The sequence below is a fragment of the Neofelis nebulosa genome, chromosome 12, assembly GCF_028018385.1.
Source record: "Neofelis nebulosa isolate mNeoNeb1 chromosome 12, mNeoNeb1.pri, whole genome shotgun sequence".
In the NCBI taxonomy this organism is placed as follows: Eukaryota; Metazoa; Chordata; class Mammalia; order Carnivora; family Felidae; genus Neofelis; species Neofelis nebulosa.
The window spans coordinates 91,479,600-91,505,414 of NC_080793.1; the positions used below are offsets into that span (position 1 = coordinate 91,479,600).

General features: G+C 57.7%; 1 protein-coding gene across 7 annotated transcripts in view; it reads left to right on the plus strand.

The window, feature by feature from the left end:
* Nucleotides 1-20,055, plus strand: part of AUH (AU RNA binding methylglutaconyl-CoA hydratase) — a 354,609-nt gene extending 334,554 nt beyond the window's left edge. For 6 of the 7 annotated variants that reach the window (XM_058693263.1, XM_058693264.1, XM_058693261.1 and 3 more), the window contains 2 exons: nt 18,118-18,199; nt 19,122-19,306. In XM_058693263.1, the coding sequence (XP_058549246.1) occupies nt 18,118-18,199; nt 19,122-19,291 (252 nt within the window). In that variant the 3' untranslated portion in view covers nt 19,292-19,306. Of the gene's footprint in view, nt 1-18,117; nt 18,200-19,121 lie in introns of all 7 variants that reach the window. The other variant, XM_058693266.1, reaches the window with a different exon arrangement.
* The last annotated feature ends 5,760 nt before the right edge of the window (nt 20,056-25,815 follow it).

Consider the following 25,815-nt stretch of genomic DNA (forward strand, 5'->3'; position numbering starts at 1 on the left):
AGTGTAGCTCTGCTTTGTCAGGACCTGGGGGCAGATCTTCGGGACCTGCGTTGAACTCATCCTCCGGACTCGTGCTGGCTGGAGCGACGGGAGTCCCACCCACACACTCTCCACCCGGGGGTCAGCTTGGTCTCCGTTCTCTCCCTTCAACTGGGCAACCACTGCGCCCGGGCCCGGTGACCTGCTTGCGACGTCCGCCTGCACGGGCTTTCACATCTTCGCGTCCCAGGACCTTCTGCAGAGCGCGGTATTCCAGGGTGCAGGTCAGGCCCCTGCGAACTTACCCTGTAAAGGGCCGGGTGGAAAGTAAGTCAGGCTCGGAGGCCAGATGCTCTGCGTTTCAACTTCTCAGCCCTGCGGCGACAGCATGGAAACGGTCACAGACAAATGGGAAGGGACGAGCGTGTTCTCATAAAACTTTATTTACAACGGCAGGCAGAGCGCTGGATTTGGCCCACAGGGTCACAGCTCACCGGTGCCTGGTCTAAACCGATCAGTAGTGCTGTTTCCCACGGGAGAAAGAAGTCGGGGGAAGTTGTGCCGACTCGTTCTTTTGTCTCAGTTCACCGTGTGATTTAAGCACTTGCTGATGACATTTTTAGAGCTAATGTCATTTATTTATTTTTTGATATTTATTTATTTTTGAGAAAGAGAAAGAGAGAGAGCGAGCCAGCAGGTTAGGGGCAGAGAGGCAGGGGGACACAAAATCCAAAGCAGGCTCCAGGTTCTGAGCTGTCAGCACAGAGGCCGACATGAGGCCTGAACCCACGAACCGTGAGATCATGACCTGAGCAACCATCAGATCGTGACCGAAGCTGAAGTCGGACGCCCAACCGACTGAGCCACCCAGGAGTCCCATGATGACATTTTTGATTGCCATTTATTTAGTAAGCGTGATGGGCTCCATTTTAATCTCTTTCTAGTTGGCCAACAAAGGGGAAAGGCTGCCTCGAATCCTTTTCCCTACCATATAAAACGTCTGCTCTTTGGGTCTGGTTTGCCGCCTACGCAACCGTACCGGAAGTTTCTAATGGAATGACACCGTGGGTGGGTCAGACCCCAGTAGTTCTTTCTGTTCCTATTTGTACCATCTCTGAAAGAGCATGGACCTTCCTGTTTGTCAGCCACTAGCTTCAGATCTGCCCGGCCTTGCGGTTTTCGCCATCACCGAGAGGCAGAGCCCCTACGCAGCCATGAGGTGTGCGAAGGATGCCGATGGAGTGTCGCCAAAATAGAACAAAAAGCCTGCCGGCACCATGTGTGGTGGGGAATTCTATTATGTTCGAGCCAGAAGCACCGTGATGCTCGTGCGGCATCGACATTTCAACCAAAGCCGGGTGATTTTGCTCAAGAGAAACGCCCTCAGCTGCTGGGTCAAGAAAGGGAAGGGACCAGGCTTGTACGGGGAATTTCCTGAGTGGTGAGATTAGGGGGAAGAAAACTCACGTTCAAGTCTCTGTTTGAGCCCCACGTCCTAAGTCGCTGAATTTTCTCTGAGCCTCCCTTTTCTGTAAAATGTGGACGGGAGGGATTGATTGCAAACCTGGCCCCAGCTGTCCCTCCCTCCACTGCACCTGTGCCCTTTCCAGTGCGCACTTCAGCTCTGCCAAGGAGAGGTCGAGCCGTGAGCCGGGGACCCTGTGACTCGCTCTGGCTTATCCAACGCAGCGGTGGCAGCGACAGGGAGCCCATTTGGAAGCTGGGCTCCTGGAGGCTGGTGCACACGCTCTCTCCTGCTTGTTTGTTGTTGCCTCAGAGCAAGTCCGGGCTGGCCTGCAAGGAGAGGAACTGGGGCGTCCAGCTGGCAGCTCGCGGGGCCCCGTGAGCGTGCTGCCCAGTGGCCCACGGCTCTCTAGAGGCACGGACGACAGCACGGCCCAAACCGCCATAACCGCCCCAGTCACCCCCAGCCTTCCATGCTGACCACCTGAACCGTGAGCTCAACGGACGCTGTCTGGAGCCAGTCAAGTTTGGGTTGGTTTGGTCCACAAGAGCTGGCTTATTCTTGTTCTATCTCGTAGACGCTGTGAAGGTTTCCCAGAACGCTTTGTGCATCGTGAATATGAGCTGTCTCACCAGCCCTGTAACTTTCCATCAGCACTGAGATGGAGCAGAAGACACTAATCAGTATGAACGGCCCCTTTGCTCTCTGCTCCAACACACGGAAGAGCTTGCTTTTTCTTTTCGAAATACTTTGGGCAACCTGTGGCCTCCCTCCAGTACCCCACCGGTACAGACACCGAGGAGGCGGGGGTTGGGGGGGACAGGAGGGAGATGAGTGAATGGGTAACACAAAGGCAGCAAAATGGCTCTGCAGAAGTCAAAGGGAGAGCGGTGGGGTAATGGAGCGTTGCCTTTAGAGTGGGCAGTTGGGGAAGGAGGTCACGACGAGATGGGAACCAGTGGATAGAACACGTCGGGTGGATGGCATGTCTCACCAAAAGCTTGGAGCTGCTAAGCGCCTCGAGTTCCCGCCCTTCCGTAATGAATTGGTGGAACAGGCAGTGTCATTTGCTCACTATTTAATTTTACTGGCAGGGAGAGCGCCCGAGCCCAACATCACCGGATTACGTATTTGGAAATGAAGAGCTTTAGGTGTGCATCCGTGACCTCTTGCTGTGCATCACGTCACCCCAAAACTTAGCAGCTTAACATACAAATGGTCGTTTATGACCTCTCATGGTGTCTGTGGGTCAGGAATTTGGGAGCTGCGTGGCTGGCTGGGTCCGGCTCTTTTGCCATTGCAGGCGGGTGTTGGCTGGGACGGTAGTCATCTGAAGGCCCAAGCGGGGCTGGAGGCTCCACTTCTGAAGTGGCGGGGGTGGGGGGTGTGCCCAGCTCCTTCCCCGTGGGCCTCTCCATGTGGCCGACTGAGTGTCCTCATGACCCAGTGGCCAGCCTCCCCCAAGCAAGAGATTCAAGAGACCAAGTAGGAGGCTACAGTGCCTTTTGGGGGTGGCCGTGGGAGCCGTGGACCATTACACGCCAGCCTTGATGCAGTGCAGGGGGAGAGGGCCACAGGAGGAGCGGGTCTTGGACGCTGGCTACCAGAGCGCAGTTGCACTTTCCTAAAAAGCAAACGACGTTGGTGACTGCTGCTGGCCAGTGAGTTCGAGTCAGGCCATTCATGTCCCATGCAAGTTCCTCTCCCTGGAGGAGGCGTGTCTGGCTCCTCGTCCATAAGCGGGCTCTCACTTCCCCTGGTGTGACATGAGAGTCGGGTCCAGAGCCTGACAAGTGCCCCTTTCTTTCCCTCCTCGTAGCCATCTCGTATCTGCTCGGTGGCACGCATGGGAGCAGTGGATGAAAAGGGGACTTTGATTACTATAGACCTTGCGTGACATCCTCAGAGTAGGTCCACACTGGAAAAAACTTGGCTCAGGGTGACCCCACCTCCAGGGCAGAGGCAGACACTGGCGCCCAGCTGCCCTCCACTCCCGGTGTTTGTGGTTTAAAAGTTAGTGCCCCCCCACCCCCAGAGGGAGTGCCTCTGTCAGTTCATCTTTGACGAGCCCCACAATCAGCTCGTTGAGTTCTCTGCGCTCGGCCCCAGTCGTGTACCGATGAGCCGTCCAGACAGGTGCTCGGATGAAGTACATGACCGTGGTCAGCCGTCTGAAAATGCGCTCGGGACCCCAGTCCACAGAGACGCAGGTGTGGGGGCAGCTAGCTCGGATTTTTGCCGAGTTTCAAATATGCTTACAGGTTACACGTCAGTTACGTAATTTGGTCTAAATTATTTTCATTCTTCCGAAAATCAGCTTTATGTTTCAGAAGCAGGTCTTCTGTGTTCTACAAACGGGGGGACAGTTCAGGGTAACACAATGAGTTGATGCATCCCGGGCATGAGTTGGTCACTGGCTACGTTTCTCTACAGCAATTCATCGGTAGGGCTCCCCACGTGGGAGGTTGTTTTTCAGACAGCTCGGCTGGGTCCCTGTAAGTGAGATGCGGGAATGTGTCCTTTTGTCCCAGTCCACAGCACCAGGCTGGGCCAATTTCAGTGAAGTGACACTCTTGGGTGGACAACGGGGCCTTACGGGGGCCAGCTGCCCTCTGCCAAGCCCCCTCCCTTGGCCTCAACAGCCCTCCTCCCGACGGCCTCGTGAAACTGCAGCAGGGGACGGATGAGGTGACGTTGGCACTGTGGGTTCGTAACGAGTTGGTTGCGGTGGACGTGGCCTCCAACACAAATTCAGATTAGGCACTCCGGAACCATCTTTATCGTGCCTTACTGTTCACAGCAAATATATTCATGCATCTAAGGATAAGCTATCTGATCCGGGGGCCGTGCCTTCTTAATTTATTTAATTATACAGCTGAACTCATCGTCCGAAGTGGATGCGATTATGTGAAAGTTGTCACGGAGTGACTCCCTTCGCTCACAGTGCTGGGGAACAAGCACTTCCGTGCCGTGGGTGTGGGGTCCGCGGGCTCGTTACATCTTCTCCTTACATATTATTTAACTTGGAGGCTAGCTGCCTCTCATGGAGTGTTTTGTATGTGGGCGTGTCTGCTCTGTGTGGCATTTTGCCAGGGCCGCTGTGACAAAGCACCACGGAGCGGATGGCTTAAACGTCCAGAGCACATTGTCTTGCGCTTCTGGAGGCTGGAGGTCTGAGACTGAGGGGTTGGCGGGGCTGGTTTCTTCTGAGGGTCCGAAGGATCTGTGCCAGCCTCCCCCGCCGACCGCGCGTGGCCGGCCTCTCCCGGGGTCCTCCTGTGCCCGCCTGCGTGTTGGCATCTCCTCTCCTTAAAGGACACCAGTATCCTTGGATTAGAGCCCACTTTAATGACCTCCTTTTCTTTCAAATACCTCTTTGAACGCCCTATCTCCAAATACAGTTGCGTTCCGAAATTCCTGGAATTAAGGCTTCCACGTGTACATTTTCGGAGGACACGGGGCGCCTGAGAGGCTCAGTCGGTTAAGCATTCAACTCTTGGTTTCACCTCAGGTCATGATCTAACAGGCCGTGAGTTCGAGCCCCTGTGCTAACAGTGCGGAGCCCGCTTGGGCTTCTCTCTCTCCCTCTCTCTCTGCCCCTCCCCTGCTCACGCTCCCTCTCCCTCACGCTCTCTCAAAATAAATAGATAAACTTAAAAAAATGTTATAAAAAAAATTTGGGGGGGAGGGCACAATACAGCCCATTCCCCTCTGCTTAGGGCAGTTCAGCGCTGTTTCGCTAACCATATAGAGAATAACTTCCAGGGTATTGTCTTTACACAGAGAGTAAGACTATTGCCCCTGCATGATGTGGCGTCTGATGGGCCCTGTAACTGGGGTGTCCTAGAGCGAGGAAGAGATAGACTCATGTAGATCGCGGAAATATGAACATAGGGAGACCCTGGAGGTGAGTGCTTGTTGAACCTTAACAGCCATGAGAATCACCAAAAAACTTGTTAAAGCCCAGATGTCCGGGCTCACCCTCCAGAATGTCTGCTTCGGGGGGTGTGGGAGGGGCCCGAGAATTTTAATGTCTTGCTGGTTCTCAGCCGTTGCGTGCTGGTGTGCTGGCTTGAGCGGCGTTGGGACAGTCCATCCGGGGGGCCCCCAGGGCGCCCCACGGCGGAGTAGTCAGGTGAGGGGGCCTTACGCAGGGGAAAGCAAATGGACTTTCTCCCCCCTTGGGGTATTGACTCTATAGTCAAAAATCTTGTGAGCGATGGCAGGCAGGAAAGACGAAGTGAGACGGGTCTCATTCCTGGGAGATGTGCGTCACTGAACGGGTTTCAGGCATGTCCCTTTGGAAACTTAAATGGTACCTGCGGCTCGGCCGGGACTCTGAACCACTTATGAATGAATGTCATTGAGTCCTGGTGGAGAGTAAGCTCTGCTATCATTTCTCAGGGTCCTTGACCTGCGTCGGGACATTTGTGGGCTCCCTACCCGTGCTGGGAGGGGCACGGGGCAAACCCCACTGGGTTCTTCCCCCCGAGGTTCACCCAGCACATGTGCTTGAGGGTAAGATTTTGGAAAAATCTCATCCCCTCTGGACCCAGGCGTTATCTCCAAGAGCAGCCAATAGCACTGACAGAAGTACCAGAGTTTTCTGTTGTCCTTGAGGGCTCGTCAGGACGAGTGGTTAATGGCCTTTCTGCCCAACTTGGCCAGGACGCGGTCCGTCAAGCCGTAAAGCAAGGGGCGTTGTCCCTGCCGGTGACGGAGCCGGTGCCTGTGTAAAGCATCAACCGCTGTTGAGCACGGTGGGGTGGTGGGGTGCTCACTCGTCTGCAGGGTCTGTGCCGATGCACCACGCTGGGCGGATGCACCCTCGGGACTTTGAGGCCGGACTGGAGCCCTCTTTACTTACAGGTCCCCCTGGAGGGCTGGGTCCTGGGGCGCTAGGGGGTGTGAGTGGCACATCCCACTCACGTGGGAGCCAGGGAAACGGAACCGGCATCTAGACCCCACGAGTCATGAACTCCCCAGCCCTCCAGCCTCTCCGTATGGCGGGAGGGGGACACCGAGGTTCTGGGCGCCTGCAGCACGGTCTGCAGCCCTGTCCTCTGCCCTGAGCGTGTCACCAGGGCAAGGAGATGACCCCCTCCCACGTGTGGCCGAACAGCGAGGCTGCAGGCGCCCGGGCCTCCCCGCCTCGTCCCCCCAAGGCATCCCATAGAGACCCTGCTACGAGAAGGCCCCGCTCACGGAAGCGCCCCAGCCACGTGCCCTGGGCTCCGTCTACTTCAAGGACGACACCTGCTGACTCCAGGAGGAAGGACATGTGAGCCGGACGTCGCGTCCAGCCTCCTTTCCCCGGAATGCGCGTGGCGTCCAACACGTGTGGGGGGACGCCGTTTACTCAGGACAGATGCTGTGGCCCAGCGTCCGGGCCCTGGGACCCTCCTGTGGCCTGCGAGGGAGCTCCGGGCAGGTGTCTGCCCAACCATGGGCCTTCCTGATTCTACGCGCCTGGCGTCACGATCTTTGCGAGCATTGGGACGCCTGCAGGACCCATGAGAGCCCCCACCCGAGTCCCTGAGGCCTGAGACTGTGCGTTTCCAGGCAGCTCCCAGAGGGGGCAGAGGCCACTGGCTGAGTCCCTTGCCTCCCCCCGACCCGGGTGGGGGTGAGCCAGCAGCCTCTCCGGTCTGTGGGCTGCAGGCCGGTTAGAAGGCACGCGGAAAAGGCTCCGCGACCGTCAACAGCTATTACCGTGGTTGCCTCACTTATAATACAGAGGGTGAGTGTCCCTAATCCGGATGCAGAGAGTTCCGTAGATGTGGGGACCCAAATCCTGCGCCAATGTTACGGTTAAACCGTGCATGAACCAGAACCTGCCTGATTCTTAATCGTCCGAGATCTGAGGGACCTTGCTCTGTGCACTGGCCACGCACTGCCGTGCGTCACCTCGCCGGGTCTTCGTGGGACGTGGTCGAGGTGGGGGCGCGCCTCCGGGGCGCTCAGGGGAAGGGGCTCGGAGACGGGACGTGCAGGTGGTGCCGGGTTGGTGTGTCTGTGCCGCGGGTCCCGTCCCCGGCAGAGGGCGCCGACATGCGTTCTGTCCCGGTGGCGCAGGGCTGGCGGCGGCCGCGACCAGGCCACGTGCTAAAGGCCTCTGTCCTCACACGGCCTCGCGTTCGGCGGCAGCCTAGTCCCCTCTAGGTGGGAGAGGACGCTCCCACGCCCCGCGGGCACCCAACACACGCTCACACGCGTGCCCACGCCCACAGCCCACACTCGTACATGCCACACGCACTAGGAGTTCTACACAGTGCCGGTGACGACACACTCTTGTCCCTAAAGTCTTCCGGGTGCGAATCCCAGCCAACGGCGTCCCCAGACCGCCGATGACGAGTACGTAAGCTGCAGATGGGCACACGGCCGTCCCCCATGCGTTCACAGGCTCCGTGCCAGTTCCGAGAAACTTCAAGGGCATGTTCTCAATGGTCCCGGCGCTTCAGGCTCCCCGCAGGCCCAGCCGGCGTCCCCAGCACTCACGCGCTCTGGTCTCCGGGTGGCCATGGCAGGTGGGAAGCGCCCCAGGATGCAGGGTGACGGGAGAGGCGGGGCAGGAGCGAGTCCCTCAGCGTGACCGGCTCCCGCCTGCACTTGGGTCTGGCACCCCAAACAGGGCCGCGCGTCCGACGTGTCGGGTGCAGCGTTTTGTCTGGAGTGTTCGGACTTCGGTTCGTATGTGACCTACATTTCATTTCATGACTGTTGCAGACGGTGGTTTTCAGCCTGGCCTGGCGGGGGCCCGACTCTTGCCTCCTGTGCTGCACGGTGGGCTCCACGCAGACCCCCCACGCGGCTGCAGGCACCCAGCTGAGCCGCCTCGGGAACCGCCGGATGCCCGCGGGGCTCCACCCTGCGAACACTCCCCGCTATACTGCCCTGCACAAATCAGGGTCTCTTCGGGGGGCTCTGTCATGATACCACCCACCTCCTCCACCCTCACCTTGTGCAGGTCCAGCCCTCGGGCCTGTGTCTTGATCCCCGAAGGCACACGTGGGCTCCCATCATGGCCCCGGTGGCAATCAGTGCGGTGTACCCAATATTCCCACGGCTCAGTCTTCCCGGCTCCGGGAGGGCTTACTTCCTGGCCCTTGTTATCGGCCGATACACCCTGGGCAGAGGGGATGACGCGAGTCGGTTCACGGCGATGGTTTAACTGTCTCCCGAGTCCCTCCAGAGGTGTCTCTCCTCCGGTGGTGATGTGGGTCCCCTCCTCCCTCGGTCCTCCCTGTGTCCCTCCTCCCTCAGTCCTCCTCGTGTCTCCCTGATAGCCGGGAGCATCCACGGTGCAGGTCCCAGTCTGAGGCAGGAGAAGACCAGTGTCCCAACTCCAGGACAGCCAGGCACAGAGCAAATTCTCCCTTCCTTTGTCTTTTCTTGTCTTGTCTTTTCTCTTCTCTTCTTTTCTTGGTTCTTTTTCAGGCATTCAACTGATTAGATGCGGCCCACCCCCACTGGGGAGGACAATCTGCTTTACTGAGCCCACTAATTTAAATGCTAATCTCCTGAAACACCCTCAAGGAGACACCTGGAATCACATTTAGTCTGGGTGCCCTGTGGGTGGTCAAGTTGACACAAAATGAACCGTCACCAGGATTTGTCTTTCCTTCCATAGCTTCATCTTGGGGTGCCTGGGGTCTCTCTCATTGTTCTTGGTGGGGGGGGGCACTCAGAAGCATTCTCAACTCCATGGGGCTGCTGAGCAAAGTGGAGGATGGTCTCTGGGCACTCCTGAGGGTCTCTCTCGGGGGACAAGCCCTATGAGGGCGAGGAGGTGTGCCGGCTGCTTGGCAGCCAGAAGGGTGTGAAGGTCACTCCTCATCCCAGAAAACGTGCTCCAGGCTCCCCGGAGGAAAATGGAGGCTGGCAGGCAGGGGCCGGCCCCCACAGGACTGACGGTCCGGCCACAGACTGGTCCCTTCCTGTCCCACAGGGCCACCAGCCACCACAACCCCATGGTCCTCCTCCTTGGACAGGTCGAGTTCTTCCCCTGCTATCTTTCCGGTCTATGACACACGGACGGTGGTATGGCCCCCCTCGTTCGTCTTCGAGGGGCAAACTCTCTTCGGTGATTATTTTTTATGTTGACAGGCTCTTCTCTTACGGATGAGAGCTTTGACCACGGATACTATCGTCCAAAAGCGGGCTTCTCGGTCGGAAGTCAGAGTTCGCACGTGGCTCTTTCTTCTCCGCTCAATTCCTTCTGCAATAACCATCTTCCTAGAGAGCCTGCCTGACACGAGGGGAAGGGACAGGAGGAAGCGGGAAAGGAAGGCACATCTGTTCGTACCAGAAGGTGGTCTTCCCGCGGGAGGCTGGGGCTGGGGATGCTGCTGCCACACGGGACGGGGAGGGCTGTCCAACGTGCAGCCAGCCCCCTGCCCCCCTCTGTCCCATTACGTACTTTGTGTTTCTATTAAGGGCAAATCCTGTACACAGTTAGGGAAAGTTAAATCGGAGTGATAAGCTTGCCTCCCCGGAGCGGTCGGGAGCAGTCGCCTTGTACACTCTGGACAGGTTTTCCCATCTCTGCTCATCGGAACTGACAGCACTTTGGAAAGGATTTCTGCACCGCCCCCCACCCCCGTGTTTAGACTGTCGCCCCATTACTTTCTCTCCTGATCGTGCTTTTAACGATCAGAGCGTGCCTTCCTCAGAGTCTCCTGTTCTTATCGGGTGGATGGTTCGACCCTCCCTTGGTTTTTAGGAGGCCGGCACCCTGCTGCTCTCACTCAGAGGCTTTCAGTTCATTAGGTGTAGAAGGAAAGGGGCTTTTCGATTCTTCTGCAACGCCACCCCCTTTCCTCAGCTGTCACTGTTGGCTTGGAAATCAGAAAAATAATCAAAACGCTTTATTTTAAAATCTGAAAACACTACTCTCTGTCAATCATCTCAAACTCTGGCTTGGGGTCCACGGAGAAAAAGAAACAGTGTCGCAGAGACAGGAACGCGGTGGCTGGACTAGACGCGCAGGGACCAGAGGACCGCTAGGGAGCCGGCCAGCCCTGCACCACGTGCTCTGGACGAGGCACCCCCTCAGGGAGTCCTGGGACGTTGCTGTTGGCTGCAGGGGAGGGGGGCGGTGAGTGCGTGCTCCCAAAGGACAACCGGATTCCTGCATGAGCATGGGGCGCGCTCCTGGGACAGGGAGGCCCTGGCAGTGAACCTGAGACTGCCTGGCCTTTGGGGCGGGAAGTGAATCACATCTTCACGGTCCCCAAATTTCCAGCTGGAGGTCGGGTGAACCTGGGAACATAAACCGCCTCCCTCCTTAAGCAGATTCACTTACAAAATGAATGAATGCTCTCCTGGTGGAGAAAAACGTCCTGGAGCCTCCAAGTACCAGTTAATACGGTGTGCATTATCTACTGAATGCATATTAATGATGCATTCATGCATATTAATATGCATTCAACAGAAGTGGTACTAGGAGGTTATGTTTGCACCAACCAAAGAATACAGACACTCAGTCTTTTTTTTTTTTTTTAATTTATTTTTTTTTTTGGGACAGAGAGAGACAGAGCATGAACGGGGGAGGGGCAGAGAGAGAGGGAGACATAGAATCGGAAACAGGCTCCAGGCTCCGAGCCATCAGCCCAGAGCCCGACGCGGGGCTCGAACTCACGGACCGCGAGATCGTGACCTGGCTGAAGTCGGCCGCTTAACCGACTGCGCCACCCAGGCGCCCCCAGACACTCAGTCTTTTGAATTTGCTCCGGTGAAAGCCTCCTGGGATCTACTAGCTTTTAGGGTTTTATTCCCCTCGTGCACTGATTGAACTGGTCGCTCATGGGGGCTGGGTTTGAGTGGTTGCTTGCGTTCTTTAGACAACATTAGCTGTTTCATGGGGAAAATGCCCGTGAAAGCCCCAGCCCCTCGCCCCAGTGAGCAGGAGTCCGACACAGGCACCATCCACAGAGGAATGCACAGATATATCACGGTACGGTGCCCCCCCGCAGGGTAAACACTGGGTGCGGCCAGGACGGGGTGAGCTCCAAGTGCCTGACAACATAGATGGGAACCTTGCACACGAACCTGAGCCCGAGCAGCTAGGCAGCAAGTACAAGCCGGGTGACTCCACTCATGCACAGTCGAGGGAAACTGAGCACTGTTAGGAGTTGGGGTCGGGGTGACGCAGGTGCGGTCATGTAGCCAGGAAGGGGCGACCTTCTATGTCTGCTGCTGGTGTCTGCTCTCGTCCGGGGGCTGAAGACGTGGGACGAGCACGTGGTGAGACCCAACCAGCCCCGCACTTAGGAACCGTGCTACATTGGTGCGCGTTGAGTCTTAGAGTTAAGAATAAGAGGAGTGAGGGTGGGCTCTGTCGGGTGAGCAGATCAGAAGACCCCCCCCCCCCCCGCCCCGGTGGGTCTGTAGCAGGGAGAGGCCTTCATCAGATGCCACCTTCCTCCGCCCAGTCATGCTCTGGGCTGTGTATCCTTTCTGCACGTGCAAGTGACAAGCTTGGGAACAGGCGGGGACGGCCGGCGCAGACTGAGGTGGTATCCCTGAGTGCCCCTAATGTGGGCTCATGGCTTTGAGGTCACCAACCAAGGGGGAGAGAAAAACGAATATCTCTGTTGTTGTTGTTTCCAACAGTATGACTCTGTCGGAAGGATCCTGTCCGGACAGGATTGTCCAGAACAACAACCACTCCCAAGCTCATCTTGTCGCTTGAAGTGGAAAATCCAGGGTTCTCCTAGAATATATGTAACGGGGGCGCCTGGGGGACTCAGTCAGTTGAGCATCTGACTTCAGTTCAGGTCATGATCTCATGGGTCATGGATTCAAGCCCCGAGGTGGGCTCTGCGCCGACAGCTCGGAGCCTGGAGCCCGCTTGGGATTCTGTGTCTCCCTCTCTCTCTGCCCCTCCCCTGCTCCCACTCTGTCTTTCTCTCTCTCTGTGTCTCTCAAAAATAACTACACATTTAAAATAATTAGAATGTATGTAACAAAACAAAGGGAACAGCGTGTAAGGAGGCAGAGGTGTGAGGGGCGGCCCTGGTCCCACGGATCTAGGAGGAGAGACCCCGGAGGGAAAGACAGCTGCGAGCCTCCCAGAGCCCGGGAAACAGGCTTCCAGCCGCAAACGTTTTGGGGGTTATATTCCCGGATTTGCTATTATTATCCGTGGTAAGGGGTAGTTATAGTGGTAGCAGCAGTGGTTTAGTTCAGGCAAAAGTGATCCTCTGAATCTCCCTCTCAGAAACCCTAAAAAAAAGAACCATCCTCCCCCGATAAAAGAGGACAAACCAATTCAAAACTCTCACTTCCTCATTCCTGTGCCGAATCTCAAGTGCCCTTAAGGAAAGAAAAAGACCACTGAGACACCCAGACCTATTTTAAGAACAGCAGGTATTTCTACGTGGGTGCTCTGACTTATTTGTAGGTCAGAAATGGGATCGCAGGCTCGCAAAGCCCTCCCCACCTGGCGCTCTCTCTGCACGGTGGCTGAGAAAAAGCAGCCACAGGTCTAAGCAGAGAAGGCCGTTTTGTCCTTCTTATGATGAAATGCCAAGAATTGACTAATTTATAGCATCTATGTTGATATTATACACAGAGGCCAAGATCGGAGCTTAGCCCGGTCTTTTCTGGAAACGATTCCTTTGAAATCAGGAGGTCCACTTAAGGAAAATAAATGTTTTACGTGTTCCCTAGTGATATGGATCACCACTGCTTTGTATGGCTTTCTTTGCCGAGACTTCATTGGAAGCCGCGGACGGGAGTTCCGTTCCCATCCAGAGTGTGATGGTGTGTGAGTCCCCTCCGAGAACCGTGGGATTTCACAGACATTCAAATCCGGGGATTCCCCACGAGCAGTCATTGCAGTTTTGGAGGTTGAATTGACCTTCTGGATCATCTGGTCCATCAGCTGTATGGGGACCAGGTCACCTGGCCCAGGAGCCACGGGGCAAGACCCCCCTAGAAGTGAGGCCGCCGGGGGGGGGGGGGCGGGGAGTCCCAGGGCTTTGCACCGGGGTTGACACCTGCTCTGATTGTTGCCGCCCCCCACATTCACACGCTGTGTTTCCACAAACGTGTTTGCACCTGGCAACATTTACCAAAGCTAAAGAGAGTTGAGAACCACTGACCTCCGGCAGGTCTTTCTTTTACAACTGAGAAAACGGGGGAACATGCCAATCAGGGGGTCCCAAATAGACAGGTGAGCGGAGCGTCCATAGCAGTCAAACATCAGAGCCAAACGCTTTGAATAAGTGCTGATCGAATTCAACCCCGTGGAAAAGCCCGTACGGCAGAGTAAAGTCTTCAGGTTGGTTATCACGAATGTTCTCAAGGGGGTTGGAGGACATAACCGATCCATAAAGCAGGAAAGGCTTTAATAATAGAAAATAGAAAAATAACCAGAGGACTTTGAACTTTGTCAAACAACCATTAGCTAGTCAAGAGGCTCCATACGAAAACAGACGCGACAAGAGAGTGAATTCGCGAACGGATCAGGCGCTCACAAGGACAAAGAAACGAAAATCGAAGACAAAAGTGGCCCCCCCGGGGGAGAGCTCCTATCTCGGCTCCTATTTGCCGAGATTCCTGGAGACGAGAAAGAGTCTCGGGGGATATAGCCAATTAGGGAAGAGAAAAGCATTGTGAGAATGTTCTCCGTTCTCTGCAGGGCTGGCCTCGCAGCCATAGAGGTGAATGCGAAAACTCACGCCAGTAATCTAAAATTTTAGTTTTTCTTTGCCGGGAATGGCATTAAATCACAAGCACGCCACGACAGGTCAGGAAGGACTGTGAAGGCACGTGTTCGACTTTGGAAGCGTTGAGCACGCTGTCGCCCGGCTGTCTAACAAGGGTCACACGTTTCACGTCGCACGGGGTCCTGTAGGCGAGGAACGCCTGGCAAATTCCTAGCAGCAGGCATTTTAACATCCTTGCTTTGGAATTTCAAAGGTAAAGAGGGCTTGCTGAGGTTTCCAGAGAGAGAAACAAGAGTCCGTTTACAAGAAATGGACGTGTTGGCCGAGCGGGGTAAGCATCCTGTCACTGACCGTGGTCAGGAGCGCTGAGCGCTTTGGGTGTGGGTGCGGGGGGCCTGCAGGGCTTGGGTGTGGGCGGCTGGTTGTGAAATCCTCCCCCCGCCCCCGGGGCGTCTCCTTACAGAACCGGCGGGGCAGGGCCGGCTCTGGAGCCAGGCCAGGCTCCTGGGATGTGTGTGCAGGACCGTCCATCCGGTAGGGCTGCTGGTTGTGTGCCCAGCCTGGGGACACGCTGGGACATAGCATCCCACTGCTCCAGTGCCTGGATGCCACGGCTCAGCAGGAACCGGGAGGATGGAAGGGTACAGGGTGGCGGGGCTGTGACGGACGAAGCCGGGACTGGAGGACACTGGGGCTGCCCTGGGACACCAGGTTTCCCGTGTCAGAGGAAGGCCAGGACAGCTCTGGGTGCCCCGGATTCGCACGCGGGGGGACAGCACCCATGCACACACACTTATTCAGACATACATCTGTAGATACACAGGCACAGACAGACACAAACACACACAGACAGGCAGACACACACAGCAATGGGAACTTCTCCTCTGGCTCGTCAACTACAGAAGTACGCAACTTGCTTTGGCCAACATGAGGAGTTGGTGAAGGACCCAGGGAGTCCGGACGCTGCTGTCGGCTTCTCCCCTGGATGCCCTCGCGCAGACGCTGAGGAGCAAAGCCGGCCTCGCCATCCAGAAGGAGGGGCACGCGGCAACGGAGTCGGGGCACCCAGTCACGGAGTCGGGGCACCCAGCGGGCAGGGGAGAGCTGGCTGGCTGCTAGGTGCCCGCGCACGGTGCTCATGCGGCACCTGCTTCCTGCATGTGTCCAGGGAGGGGACAGAACACGACTCCCACCCTCGTAGGATGTACAGCCTGACGTCCACCACCCATGCATCTCAGCTTGGATGGCACATCACCGTCCAGGACCTGCGGAGCCGAGGGAATGTCAAGGACTGGACAGCAGCAGTGGAAGGCGGGGAGGCTCTGGTGGGCTGGCTTCTCGGGCTGGGGGAGCACAGCCAGGGAGGGGGCCAGGTCGGGCAGATGGGGCGTCTTCACTGGGCGGGCATGCGGGATGGCTCCACGCCAAAGACCCCAGGGACACGTGGGGTGACGGGACCGTGAACGGGTTTCTACACTGCAGGAATTCTGTGCAATTTGAGTATGCTTTCTGGATCTTCAGTAGGGGACTATGACCTACAGAGGTCTCCGTGAGTACGCAGCCACGGGACATTGGCTTGTCCGCTGAGCAGAACCGGTCCGGAAATACCGTCGTGAGCAAGTGGCCGAGGCAGGGATGTTCTGGCAGGTGCGGGTGACAGCTGGGGGACAGGATGGGAGTGTCCCGCTGCTAAGGCACACAGAGCTGATCCCCCCTGCCCGGTCGATGGCGGCGGAGCGGGAAACCACCGCTGGCAGAGGTGAGTCCCTCACCTGCCTGCTCACAGCTCTCGGTTGGACTCCTGGAGAAACCCAAGTGTAGGGAGTGCCCCTCGACCCACGGTCAGGAGGAAAGGAAAAGTGACCTCGTAAGGGGAAAGCATGCCTTTCTAACACAAGCCTTGCTAACTCTAACACAGAGTCTAACACACTGACTCTGAAGGGTCAATGTCTGTGTGCAAAACGGAAAGCCACATGGTGGTCTTCGATTCTAACTTTCAAATGCCTGGAACCACCCACGTGGTGAAGGAGGTTGCAAAGGACGACTCGCTCTGGTGGAGCGAGTTTTGCTCATGTCTCGTGGGTGGGGACTTGTTCTTGGACCAGAGGCTCGACGTGCACAGTGAAGTCTCCAAGTCTGGTCACTTAGAAACAGAAACTAATGTGCATTGATCACCCACTCCAGGAAGGCTGTTCTGCCCTTGTGGGAGCAGGTGAACCAGGTCTGCCTTAAAAGTCTGCCCTTCCTGGGGCGCCTGGGGGGCTCAGTCGGTTCAGCGTCCGACTTCGGCTCACATCACGATCTCACTGTTCGTGGGTTCGAGCCTCGCGTCGGGCTGTGTGCTGATGGCTCAGAGCCTGGAGCCTGCTTCGGATTTTGTGCCTTCCTCTCTCTCTCTCTCTCTCTCTGCCCCTCCCCTACTTGTGCTCTCTCTCTCTCTCTCTCTCTCTCTCAAAAATAAATAATAAACATTAAAAGAACAGGCCTGCCCTTCCTCTCTACCTGCCTTGGCCGGACACAGGAGCTCTAACTGCTATCCCTCATGCTGCAGAAACTATGCTGAGGCGGGAGGCACTATCCAGGACACGAGCTAAAGTCCTGCACCGAACCTCCCTGTGCGTAGACGGGGACTTTGCTGGGAAGCATGAGGGTTGGAACTCGGCTCTTGAGTGGGTGGCTTGGAACACACCACGGCGGTGTGCCCGGCAGCAGGCAGAGGTGGAGACAAAACACATTTAGGGTCTGTGTGCCTCCCTCCGATCGGTGCGTCCGTAACTTGTCAGTTAGCTGGAGGGAAAAAAAACCATAGATTTCAGCAACCTTGACCTTTCTCGCGTGTTTCCCTGGGTCTGTCCGGGCTGGATCAACCTTGACTTTGCTTCTTGTCCGGGAATCCAGAGAAGGCAGGAGCGGGCCTTGTAGTATGATTCCTGAGGGGCCCTTCCAGCTCAAACACGCGGCTCCCCACGACAAGTGAGCACGCTTCAAGGTCAGGCTGGCGGGAACGAACGCGTGCCAGGCAGATCTGTAACAAGAGGACATAAAGAAACCTTTCCCATTCCCTTGACCGGCCAGCACCTCATGGCGCGGATTAGAAATCGCTTCCCCGAATAGAGTCGCCAGCTGCCAGCCACTTCCTTTGAAAATAAATCACCGACTACATCTTTTTACACCTGTCGAGATGTGATTTCCAGTAGCGAACCCAGTTGGCGGCTCTCATGCGCCTGTGAAAACAGGCAGAACCTAGATGCGTGGCTGGGGCTGGTGAGCTCCTGCCTGGGTGCAGACTGCCCCCTGGTGGGCGCTCGGGGAGGGACACAGCGAGCCCGTGGTCAGGCCAGGTCTGAAAGGGCTCCCCCAAGAAATGAGCCCCCTGGGTGGGGGGGGGGGGTGTGGGAACCCGCTCCACAAGCCACGGGCAGGCCGTGGGCTCCTGTTTCCACGTCCGGCCCTCCCTCTGGGGTGGGACTCGCCCTCACTCTAGCCAAGCACCACCTGCGACACTCCTGCAGAGATGCTTCTGGACCCTCTCTGGGCTCCAGGAAACTTCCTGCTGGTTTTTTCTTCTCTCTTCTGTAGTTCTCTGCCTCTCTGTCTCTGTCTCTGTCTCTGCCTCTCTCTCTCTCTCCCACACATGGAGGACTGAATCCCAGGACGGAAAATCCCCACATACGAACCTACCTGTCAGCCCTCCCAGGGTAGGGTCACACTGGCCTTTGACCTCCAGCGCCTTTGGGCCATATCCCCTGGGAGGGGCCGGCTGATAGCAGGGGCCTGCATGTTGGGGTTAGAACTAATGACCTCGGGTTTCGGGGGGCCTTGCGGGGCCAGAGAGCAAAGCCAGAACATGCCACCCGCGTGGGACACGATTGCCCCACAGACCTGGCTCGACAGACCCTGCGGAGAGGCGGCGACGACGACAGCCAGGGAGCCGCGGCGTGTGGGGACATGGCTGTGGGAGGAGCTGACTGTCTGACCTGCCATTGTTCCTTCTTCCAGGTGGGCGGGGACCTCAGGAAACACCTTCCAGGGCCTTCTCCTGTCCGCTCCCACCTTGACGGCCTGTGCCGACCACCCTCACGTAAGCGCAGCAAGGTCAGGCATCACCACCTGGGCACGTTCGCACCCAGGGCCTGGCTCCCACGCGGGCCTCCCCTCTGCCCGGTGGCTCCGTGTCTCCACGTGGACAGCTGGTCCTGCCGCTAAAAGCCCGTGGTGTGGGGCAGACCTGGAGAAGCAGGGGAAGCACCCTGGATTCTAGCAGAGCCCCCTCCTTGTCCGGGTCACTCTGGCACCGGCCTCCACTCTCAGCGGCACCTGCTGTCCCCGGGTCCCCGAGGGAGGGCCGCAGACTGTGAGAGGGGTGCTTAGGTTGTTAAGCCCAGGCGCCAGAAGGTCAGCGCCTTAGAGGGCCCGCAGTACTCAGTCCTGGAAGCATGGGGCCTGGGGCGTCCTGGGGGGCAGGACCGACGTGCCCCGCCAGACTCTTTGAGCAGCAACTCCTGGTAAGAGTGATCTGTTTACACACACGCTGAATCGGAGATTTTCTGAGTTCGAATATTCGTCAAAGACGAGCATTTCTGAGCCGAGAGGCCACCGTGGAGGGGTGAAGGGCACAGAGGAGCAGAACATACAGGCACGTGCTGCCCGTGCTGTGACCTGCCAGGGCCCCGCACACCCCCGGGGGGGGGGGCATGTGCGGTGGCCGGCAACCCCGGCCTGTGCCAGCCCCGAGGCACACGTGGGTAATCCAGGAAGACTTGGCTGGGACAGAGTGGCAGAGGGGGGACTATACTTGCTGGGGGGGGCGGGTCCTGGGCCGGCAAATGTCCCATCACATAGCACTGTGCCTGAGCCGGCCCTGAGCGGGGCACTGGGACACAGGGGTGGGCGGCATCCTTTGTGGTGTGGGTGGGGTGCCCCCCCCCACACTTGACCCTGACCCTGACCCTTCCAGACTCAGGGGCTCTGTAGGGACAGTGTCCTTTCTTCTGTTTGCTCAGGCTTCTGGAAGCCCCCAAGCGTGGGAAAGAGCAGGAGGGGACAGATCAGACCCCCTCAGTGGCCAATGGTGGTGTCCTGGGTACAACCGGGCAACAGCTCTCAGGATCCAAATGCAAGTGGCTTCTGCCCTGCTGCTGTGCACATTCACCACGACATGGGGCACACCTGAGTGAAGGCTCCCTGTGCACCGGGTTCTTTGGAAAGGACCTCCAGGCAGGTGGTTTTCCGGGACGCTGACCCAGAGGGGGAGTCTAGGAGCGGGTGTCTGTCACCGAGGGAGCGTGTGTGTCGGGACTGGACAGAAGGAAGGTGCCCAGCAGTGTCCCCGCAGGGGCTCTGGGGCCGGCAGGGCCCAGCAGGGCCCAGCAGGGCGGCAATGGCCAGACAGGCACAACCCTGTGATCATCGGGACCACCCCGGCCTCTCGCAGGAGGCCCAGCTTAGGCCACGAAGCTCCTCTTTTTGGGCACTTCCCGTTCGCCTCTGCCCACACGACCTCCACCCAAGTCCACCCTTCTCCTCTGCCTTCCCCCTCCTGGCTCCTCCTGGCCCCTTTCTCTCTCCCTCTCTCTTTCTCTCTACTCAGGTTCTTCCTATCCTATTGGCCGTTGGCAGAGACGATTCACCAGAAAGCTAGCAAGTATAGTCCTCAGTGCCCAGGGTTCGAATGAGCTCCCCCAAGATCCTGGAAGAGGATCTAACAACACAGTCACGTTGTTTACATAAAATGTCCCAAAGGAAGAGACCGTATCTGCGGTCTCTCAAGACAGCTGTCTCCTTCCCTCCGCGTTCCCCGGGGGGGACTGCTAAGATTCTGGGAAGGAAAGATGTGCTGGGGGTGTGGACAGCCCCGGGGATGCGTCTACCTGGCCTCCTGTGTCTCCAGAGCATTCTTCAGCTCCCTCCAGCTGGACCACCACCACCCACTTTACTGAGCATCTGGCTTGAGATGGGAAGGTGGCGGGAGATGAAAGATGGATAGACAGATAGGTAGATGACAGATACATGGATAATAATAAATAGATGATAGATACATAGATAATAGATGATAGATGGCTAGATGAATAGATGATTGGTGATACATGAGACAGATAATAGACGATGGATAGATGGATAGAGATGATGGACAGATGACTGATGATAGACAGAAGGTGGAGCGTCCCCTTGTGCCAGCTCTGGGGATGCGGATGTGCAGGAGGAACAGAGCGGGCGCGGCCCATGGAAGCTGCGTCGCGGGGGAGCGGGGAGACCACCTGTCTGGAGGAGGGTCCCCCTGCCGGCCATGCGCCCGCACAGCAAAGCTTACGCAATCAGAGGTGCGCGCTGCTCTGGCTTTTCCTTGTCGACGGAAATCCCACAGAATGGAATTTGCCAGAATCGCCGTTTTCTTGAGCCAAACGTGTAGCCATCCCACAGTCAGGACCGTCTGTCGGTGGCGTCGCACGTTTTGCATCTCGCGACACGCCGGGCCCCGCTTTGGTTCCGTGTGCGCCTCGGCCGGAGGTGGCCACGGTGGTCCTGATGAAGTGTGCTTTCTCGGAGCCGGCTGGGCACATCGCGTGTGTGAGCTGCAGACCCGCGGGCTGAATCTGGCCTGGCCCGTGGGAAAGCCTCCGAAGATCTTTAGTTCCCCGCTCAAGGGAGTCAGTCATCAGAGGTTTCCAGGATGTCCCTGGTATCTGTGTAAGGGAATGGCTTCGGGCGCAAACTACCCTGGGCTCTGTTCACTGCTGGGCACCCCCCACGCCAGCTGGGGACACAGGTTCTGGTTGTGGCGTTCGAGGCCGGGCTCTCCTGGATTCTTCTCCCGAGCAAGGCCTGGATCCCACAAGTTCCTCTGCGTCATCCTGGGCCGATCACTGAGCCACTGTGGACGCGCTGGGGCCCCTTATGGCATTCTGCTGGCGACCACCCCATGAGCCATCCTGAGAACACTGGGTCGACACCACTTGGCCTCGAACAGAGGAACCCAACCTTCTGGAACTCGGGTCTGGCTCTGATCCTCATCTTCCGGCCCCAGGTCCCCAGTGGTTCCGTGTTTCCCGGGTCACACAGGGTGGTGAGTCACAGACCTACCTCCCGGTGCACCCAGAGACACTGTCAATGCCCGTGGCCCTGGGCCCCTTCCAGACTGGTGGAGCTGAGGTCTGGGAATAGAGGCAGGGCACCTGCAGTTTTAAGGCTCCATTGAAGACTCTACAGGGCAGAGGTGCCTGGGTGGCTCCATCGGTTAAGCGTCTGACTCTTGATGTCAGCCTAGGTTGTGATCTCACGATTCGTGGGATCGAGCCCCTCCGTCGGGCTCTGCGCTGACGTTGCGGAGTCTGCTTGGGATTCTCTCTCTCCCTCTCTCTCTGCGCCCCCCTACCTGACTCGTGCTCTCTGTCAAAATAAATAAATACACATCTAAAAAAAAAAGACTCTGTGGTGCAGTCAGGCCTAAGGAACAGGGGTGTTAGATCAAGAAAGCTGAGTCAGCCTCTTTTCTGAGTCATGGCCTTTCATTTGTGAAATGAGAGGTTAATGATGACAGCTGTCTCAGAAGTTGGTTGCTTTTAGACTTAAACTAGAAAGTATGCCTGAAAGCATTTGCCACCTGTGAAAAGTACCGATGGAGTATCTATGACAGAGCCCTGCGTCCCAAACTAGTGTCCCAGGCCAGCTCGCACGTTTGCCCGTGTGGACAACGCTCGGGCGTTCACGCCTCATTCGGCGTTCTTACCACGAAGCCCTCAGTCCAACGCCACTCTCGAGTGCCATGGACGGATGCAGTGTCTACCTGCTTTCTCTCCCGGCGACGCTTCCGAGAGCCACCCAGTGGCCTACGCTGTGTGCCCAGGCCGGGGAGGCATCCCTCCCTGTCCACCAGCAGTGCGGGGCGTTCCTTCTAAGACCCACTGTGGCCCCAGGGGCCCACGTGAGGGAAAACATATCTGTCGTGAAGTCCGCTCTGCCGGTTGGTCTGGTTTCTCAGGGGCGGGAGGACTGATAGTCGTTGCAAACGTCCAATTCCACGGAGAAAATGCCGGCAGGTCTGCAGAGAACAGGCCCCTGTTCTCGGGGCCTCTGTGCTGGGCACCTGGCCAGCGTCCCGGGAGCCAGAGTGGGGGCAGGAGAAGCAGGCCTTTCATCGCAGACTGAAAAGGGACGATCCAGACGTTGGGGGTTGTGCGGGACGGGGGCTCACTTGGGGGGCGGGAGGGGAGACCCCTTCTGCATACCTGGGACCAGTGACCGAGTGGGTTAATAACAGAAAGTGATATTCGTGCTAAAAGGAGCATTAGGGGCCCAAGAAGCTCAGGAACAAAAAGATACCAGTTTATCACAGTCGCACCCACATGGTCCTGGGGGGACGTTGCAAAATGACGCGGGCCCCACTGGCCGACTCTGGGCCCTGTATTTGCAGACAGAGATAGAGAGAAGTGGGGGCTCCAGATGGACTGACTCCCCCACCCTACATCAGAAAGCAGCCGTGGGAGACCACCGCTCGTGCACAAGAGCGCCCAGGAAAGACCTGGAGGCAGACTGTTACGGAATGGGGCGGGGGGTATCTTACTCGCTTTTAAGGGAAGAGAGTCCCAGAGCGAACACGGGTCTAGGTGTTTTGGTGGCAGAAATAAAGTCAATTAAAATGGCTACGTGTTCCCCCCAGGCTTTCACTGGGCACTGCTTTTCTTCGGGGGGAATCTCCCTGGAGTGATCCTGCCCATCCCGGGGGGTCAGCCTGGCTCTGGAGTCGGCCTGGATCCGGGCCCGCTGATCCCCCGTGGGTGTTAGCTCCCCCCGTTTCTGTCTGGACTCTCTGCCACGTGCATGACCACCTATGCACGAAGATGGAAAGCAAGCATCTGGTTTCTTCCTTCTACAGGGTCGAGGCGGTCTGGTGTGCTCGTGGGGCGGCTGGTGCCCCTAAGTTGTGACAGTTGCCCGGGTGACTGTGCGCTGCTAGATAAGCGTGGGAACATAGCCGGTGTCCAGAAGTCTGCCACCCCGGGCGCCTTCAGCCCCCGGGACGGTCTCTGTGGACCTCCAGGCGCCATGTGACGGCAAAGTCACCTCCCTGACTCGCCTGCTCCATGAAACTCCCTTTCTCTCTGGCCCAGCCCCGTGGTAAGGGCCCGAGCTCAGCCTGGGTCCCCTCCCTGTCCACTGGCGGTGAGGCTGTGGCCTCCCTTCCACGTCCCCTCGGCCCCACGTCAGGAGGGGAAGGACTCCCAGCAGCTAGTCCCAAGCAGGGAGTGTTTACAGCACTGGATTCCGGCACATTCTGGCATCCTCAACGGCCTCTGGAAATTCATAATATCCTCTGATACAGACACCGGCCAGCTCTTTATCGTGGTGAACGAGGAAGAGTCGTTTACGGACAATTTGTGTTTTTCCCTCACTGTCCCGCCGTTTAACGATAGTCGTGGAAAACTGAGTCATCTCCAGACCTCAAAGGCTGCAGAGGCATCATGTCTTATGACTCATGGCTTTGGTAAAATAACGCCTAGCTAAAAAAATAGCTCCCGGAACCTTCCCGGCTGAGTGGCATGTGGGCAGAGAGCGTCACCTGCTCAGCTGACGCCCCACCAGGGGGCGATGACCAGCAGCCCCCGGCCAGTGAGAGGGACTTGAGACCAGCACAGACGGGTGGGCTCGGCGCAGGGTGTGCTGGGAGTCCGGGCGATCTTACTGGATTGGGTGGTGGCGTCTCCGGAAAAGTGTGCTTTTCCCTCTGGGCGAGTTTTGCAAAACTCCAAAATAATAAAAGCTCTATGTAATGAAACACCACGTTACGTGGCCTGGGCCCTCCAGGTGATCAAGATTTTCTTTTCTGGGAAGGGGTGATTGATTATGTGTGTTCTGGCCTGCGTGTGTGTGTGTGTGTGTGTGTGTGTATGAGAGAGAGAGAGAGAGAGAGAGAGAGGGACACAACATGGTGTGTAAACAACCAACATTAGAGATCAGGACGGGGCTGGTTCTTTAGCTAATAACTCGGATAACTGAGCTCAAGGACACGCGCTGAGGGTCCCTGTGCGATGCCTCCGTTGTGCAGTCTCCCAGCGTGTGCGAAGAACACCGGCCTGTCTTGCTAACAGACACTGAGCACAACAGTGGGTCTGTGGTCAAAGGAGTCGGGAAAATGCTGAGCCGGCCAGAACGTGTGAAAAGGTCTTTGTGGCAAAGTCCTCGAAGTCTGAGTGGGCCACCGGGCCCCTTACCCGGGGCGGGCTGAGCCGGGCATCCCAGCTGTTCCATCAGGGAAAGTGCTGGTTGCACAGCACAGACTCACAGGTGCAGGAAGCCCCATGGGGGTGCTTCCCCGGCCTCTCTGGGGGCGCGCAGGGTGGCAGGAGGGGGCAGGGCTGGGGCCTCACCTCCGCCTGGCTCACGTCGCCTGAGGAAGCGCGGTGACTCGGGGGCCCGCTGCCCCCGAAGCAGCGACGGGTTCCGCAACTGCCGACTAGCCTCCGCGTCTGCGCGCTCACGGGTGTCGGCGCGGGAGGGCGGGCAAGCCTCATCTGAGTTTCGGGCCCCACTGGAGTTGGTGCCGGGGACCAGCTGTCTGTTTTGTTCTCTGTTGCCACGTCTTGGGCACGTACTGCTTCTGGAGCAGCAGGCCCTGGGCCGCTTGGCAGTCCGTCCTTCCGCTCTCGTGGCCGTCCCGCTCCCAGGGCCACCAAGGGAGCGTGAGGCCAGCCCACCCAGGCCCCCGAACCTCTGCCTGCCGGAGCAGGGGGCCGTCAGTGGGAGCGGGAGGGAGGCTGGTGGCCAGGAGAGGCCGAGACGAAAACAGCTGCCAGCACATCCCGAGGCGGGACAACTGCCCCACGCTGGCGGCGAAGGGGTCACGTGGGGTGCAGCTCAGTGTGCCGTGTGTGTGCGTGTACACACGAGCGGTGTGCAGGCGTGTGTATGGTGGGCACCCGTGTGCCCGTGGACATGTGAGCGGCGTGTAGGCGTGTATGTGGTGTGTGTGTGCATGGCGTGTGCACGTGTACACGTGAGCGGTGTGCAGGTGTGTATGTGGCATGCATGCGTGTGCAAGGGGTGTGCACATGTACACGTGAGAGGTGTGTAGGCATGTATATGGTCGGCACACGTGTGCCCGTGGAATGTGAGCGGCGTGTAGGCGTGTATGTGGCATGCATGCGTGTATGTGGTGTGTGTGTGCAAGGTGTGTGCACATGTACACGCGAGCGGTGTGCAGGCGTGTATATGGTGGGCACACGTGTGCCCGTGGACATGTGAGCGGCGTGTAGGCATTTATGTGGTGTGTGTGTGCAAGGTGTATGCACGTGTACACGTGAGAGGTGTGCAGGTGTGTACGTGGCATGCATGCGTGTGCAAGGGGTGTGCATGTGTACACGTGAGCGGTATGCAGGCGTGTATATGGTGGGCACACGTGTGCCCGTGGACATGTGAGCGGCGTGTAGGCATGTATGTGGTGTGTGTGTGCAACGTGTGTGCACATGTACACGCGAGCGGTGTGTAGGCATGTACGTGGTGCTCGGGTGTGTATATGTGGTGTGTGCATGTGAGCGGTGTCTAGGTGTGTGCGTGGTGTGTATGTGCGTGTGTACACTTGAGCGGTGTGTAGGCGTGTACAAGGCGTGCATGTGCACATAGGAGGAGCGTGCTGTGTACATGTGAGCGGTGTGTGGACACGTACGTGGTGTGCACGTGCACGTATGAGGCTCACGTGTAACG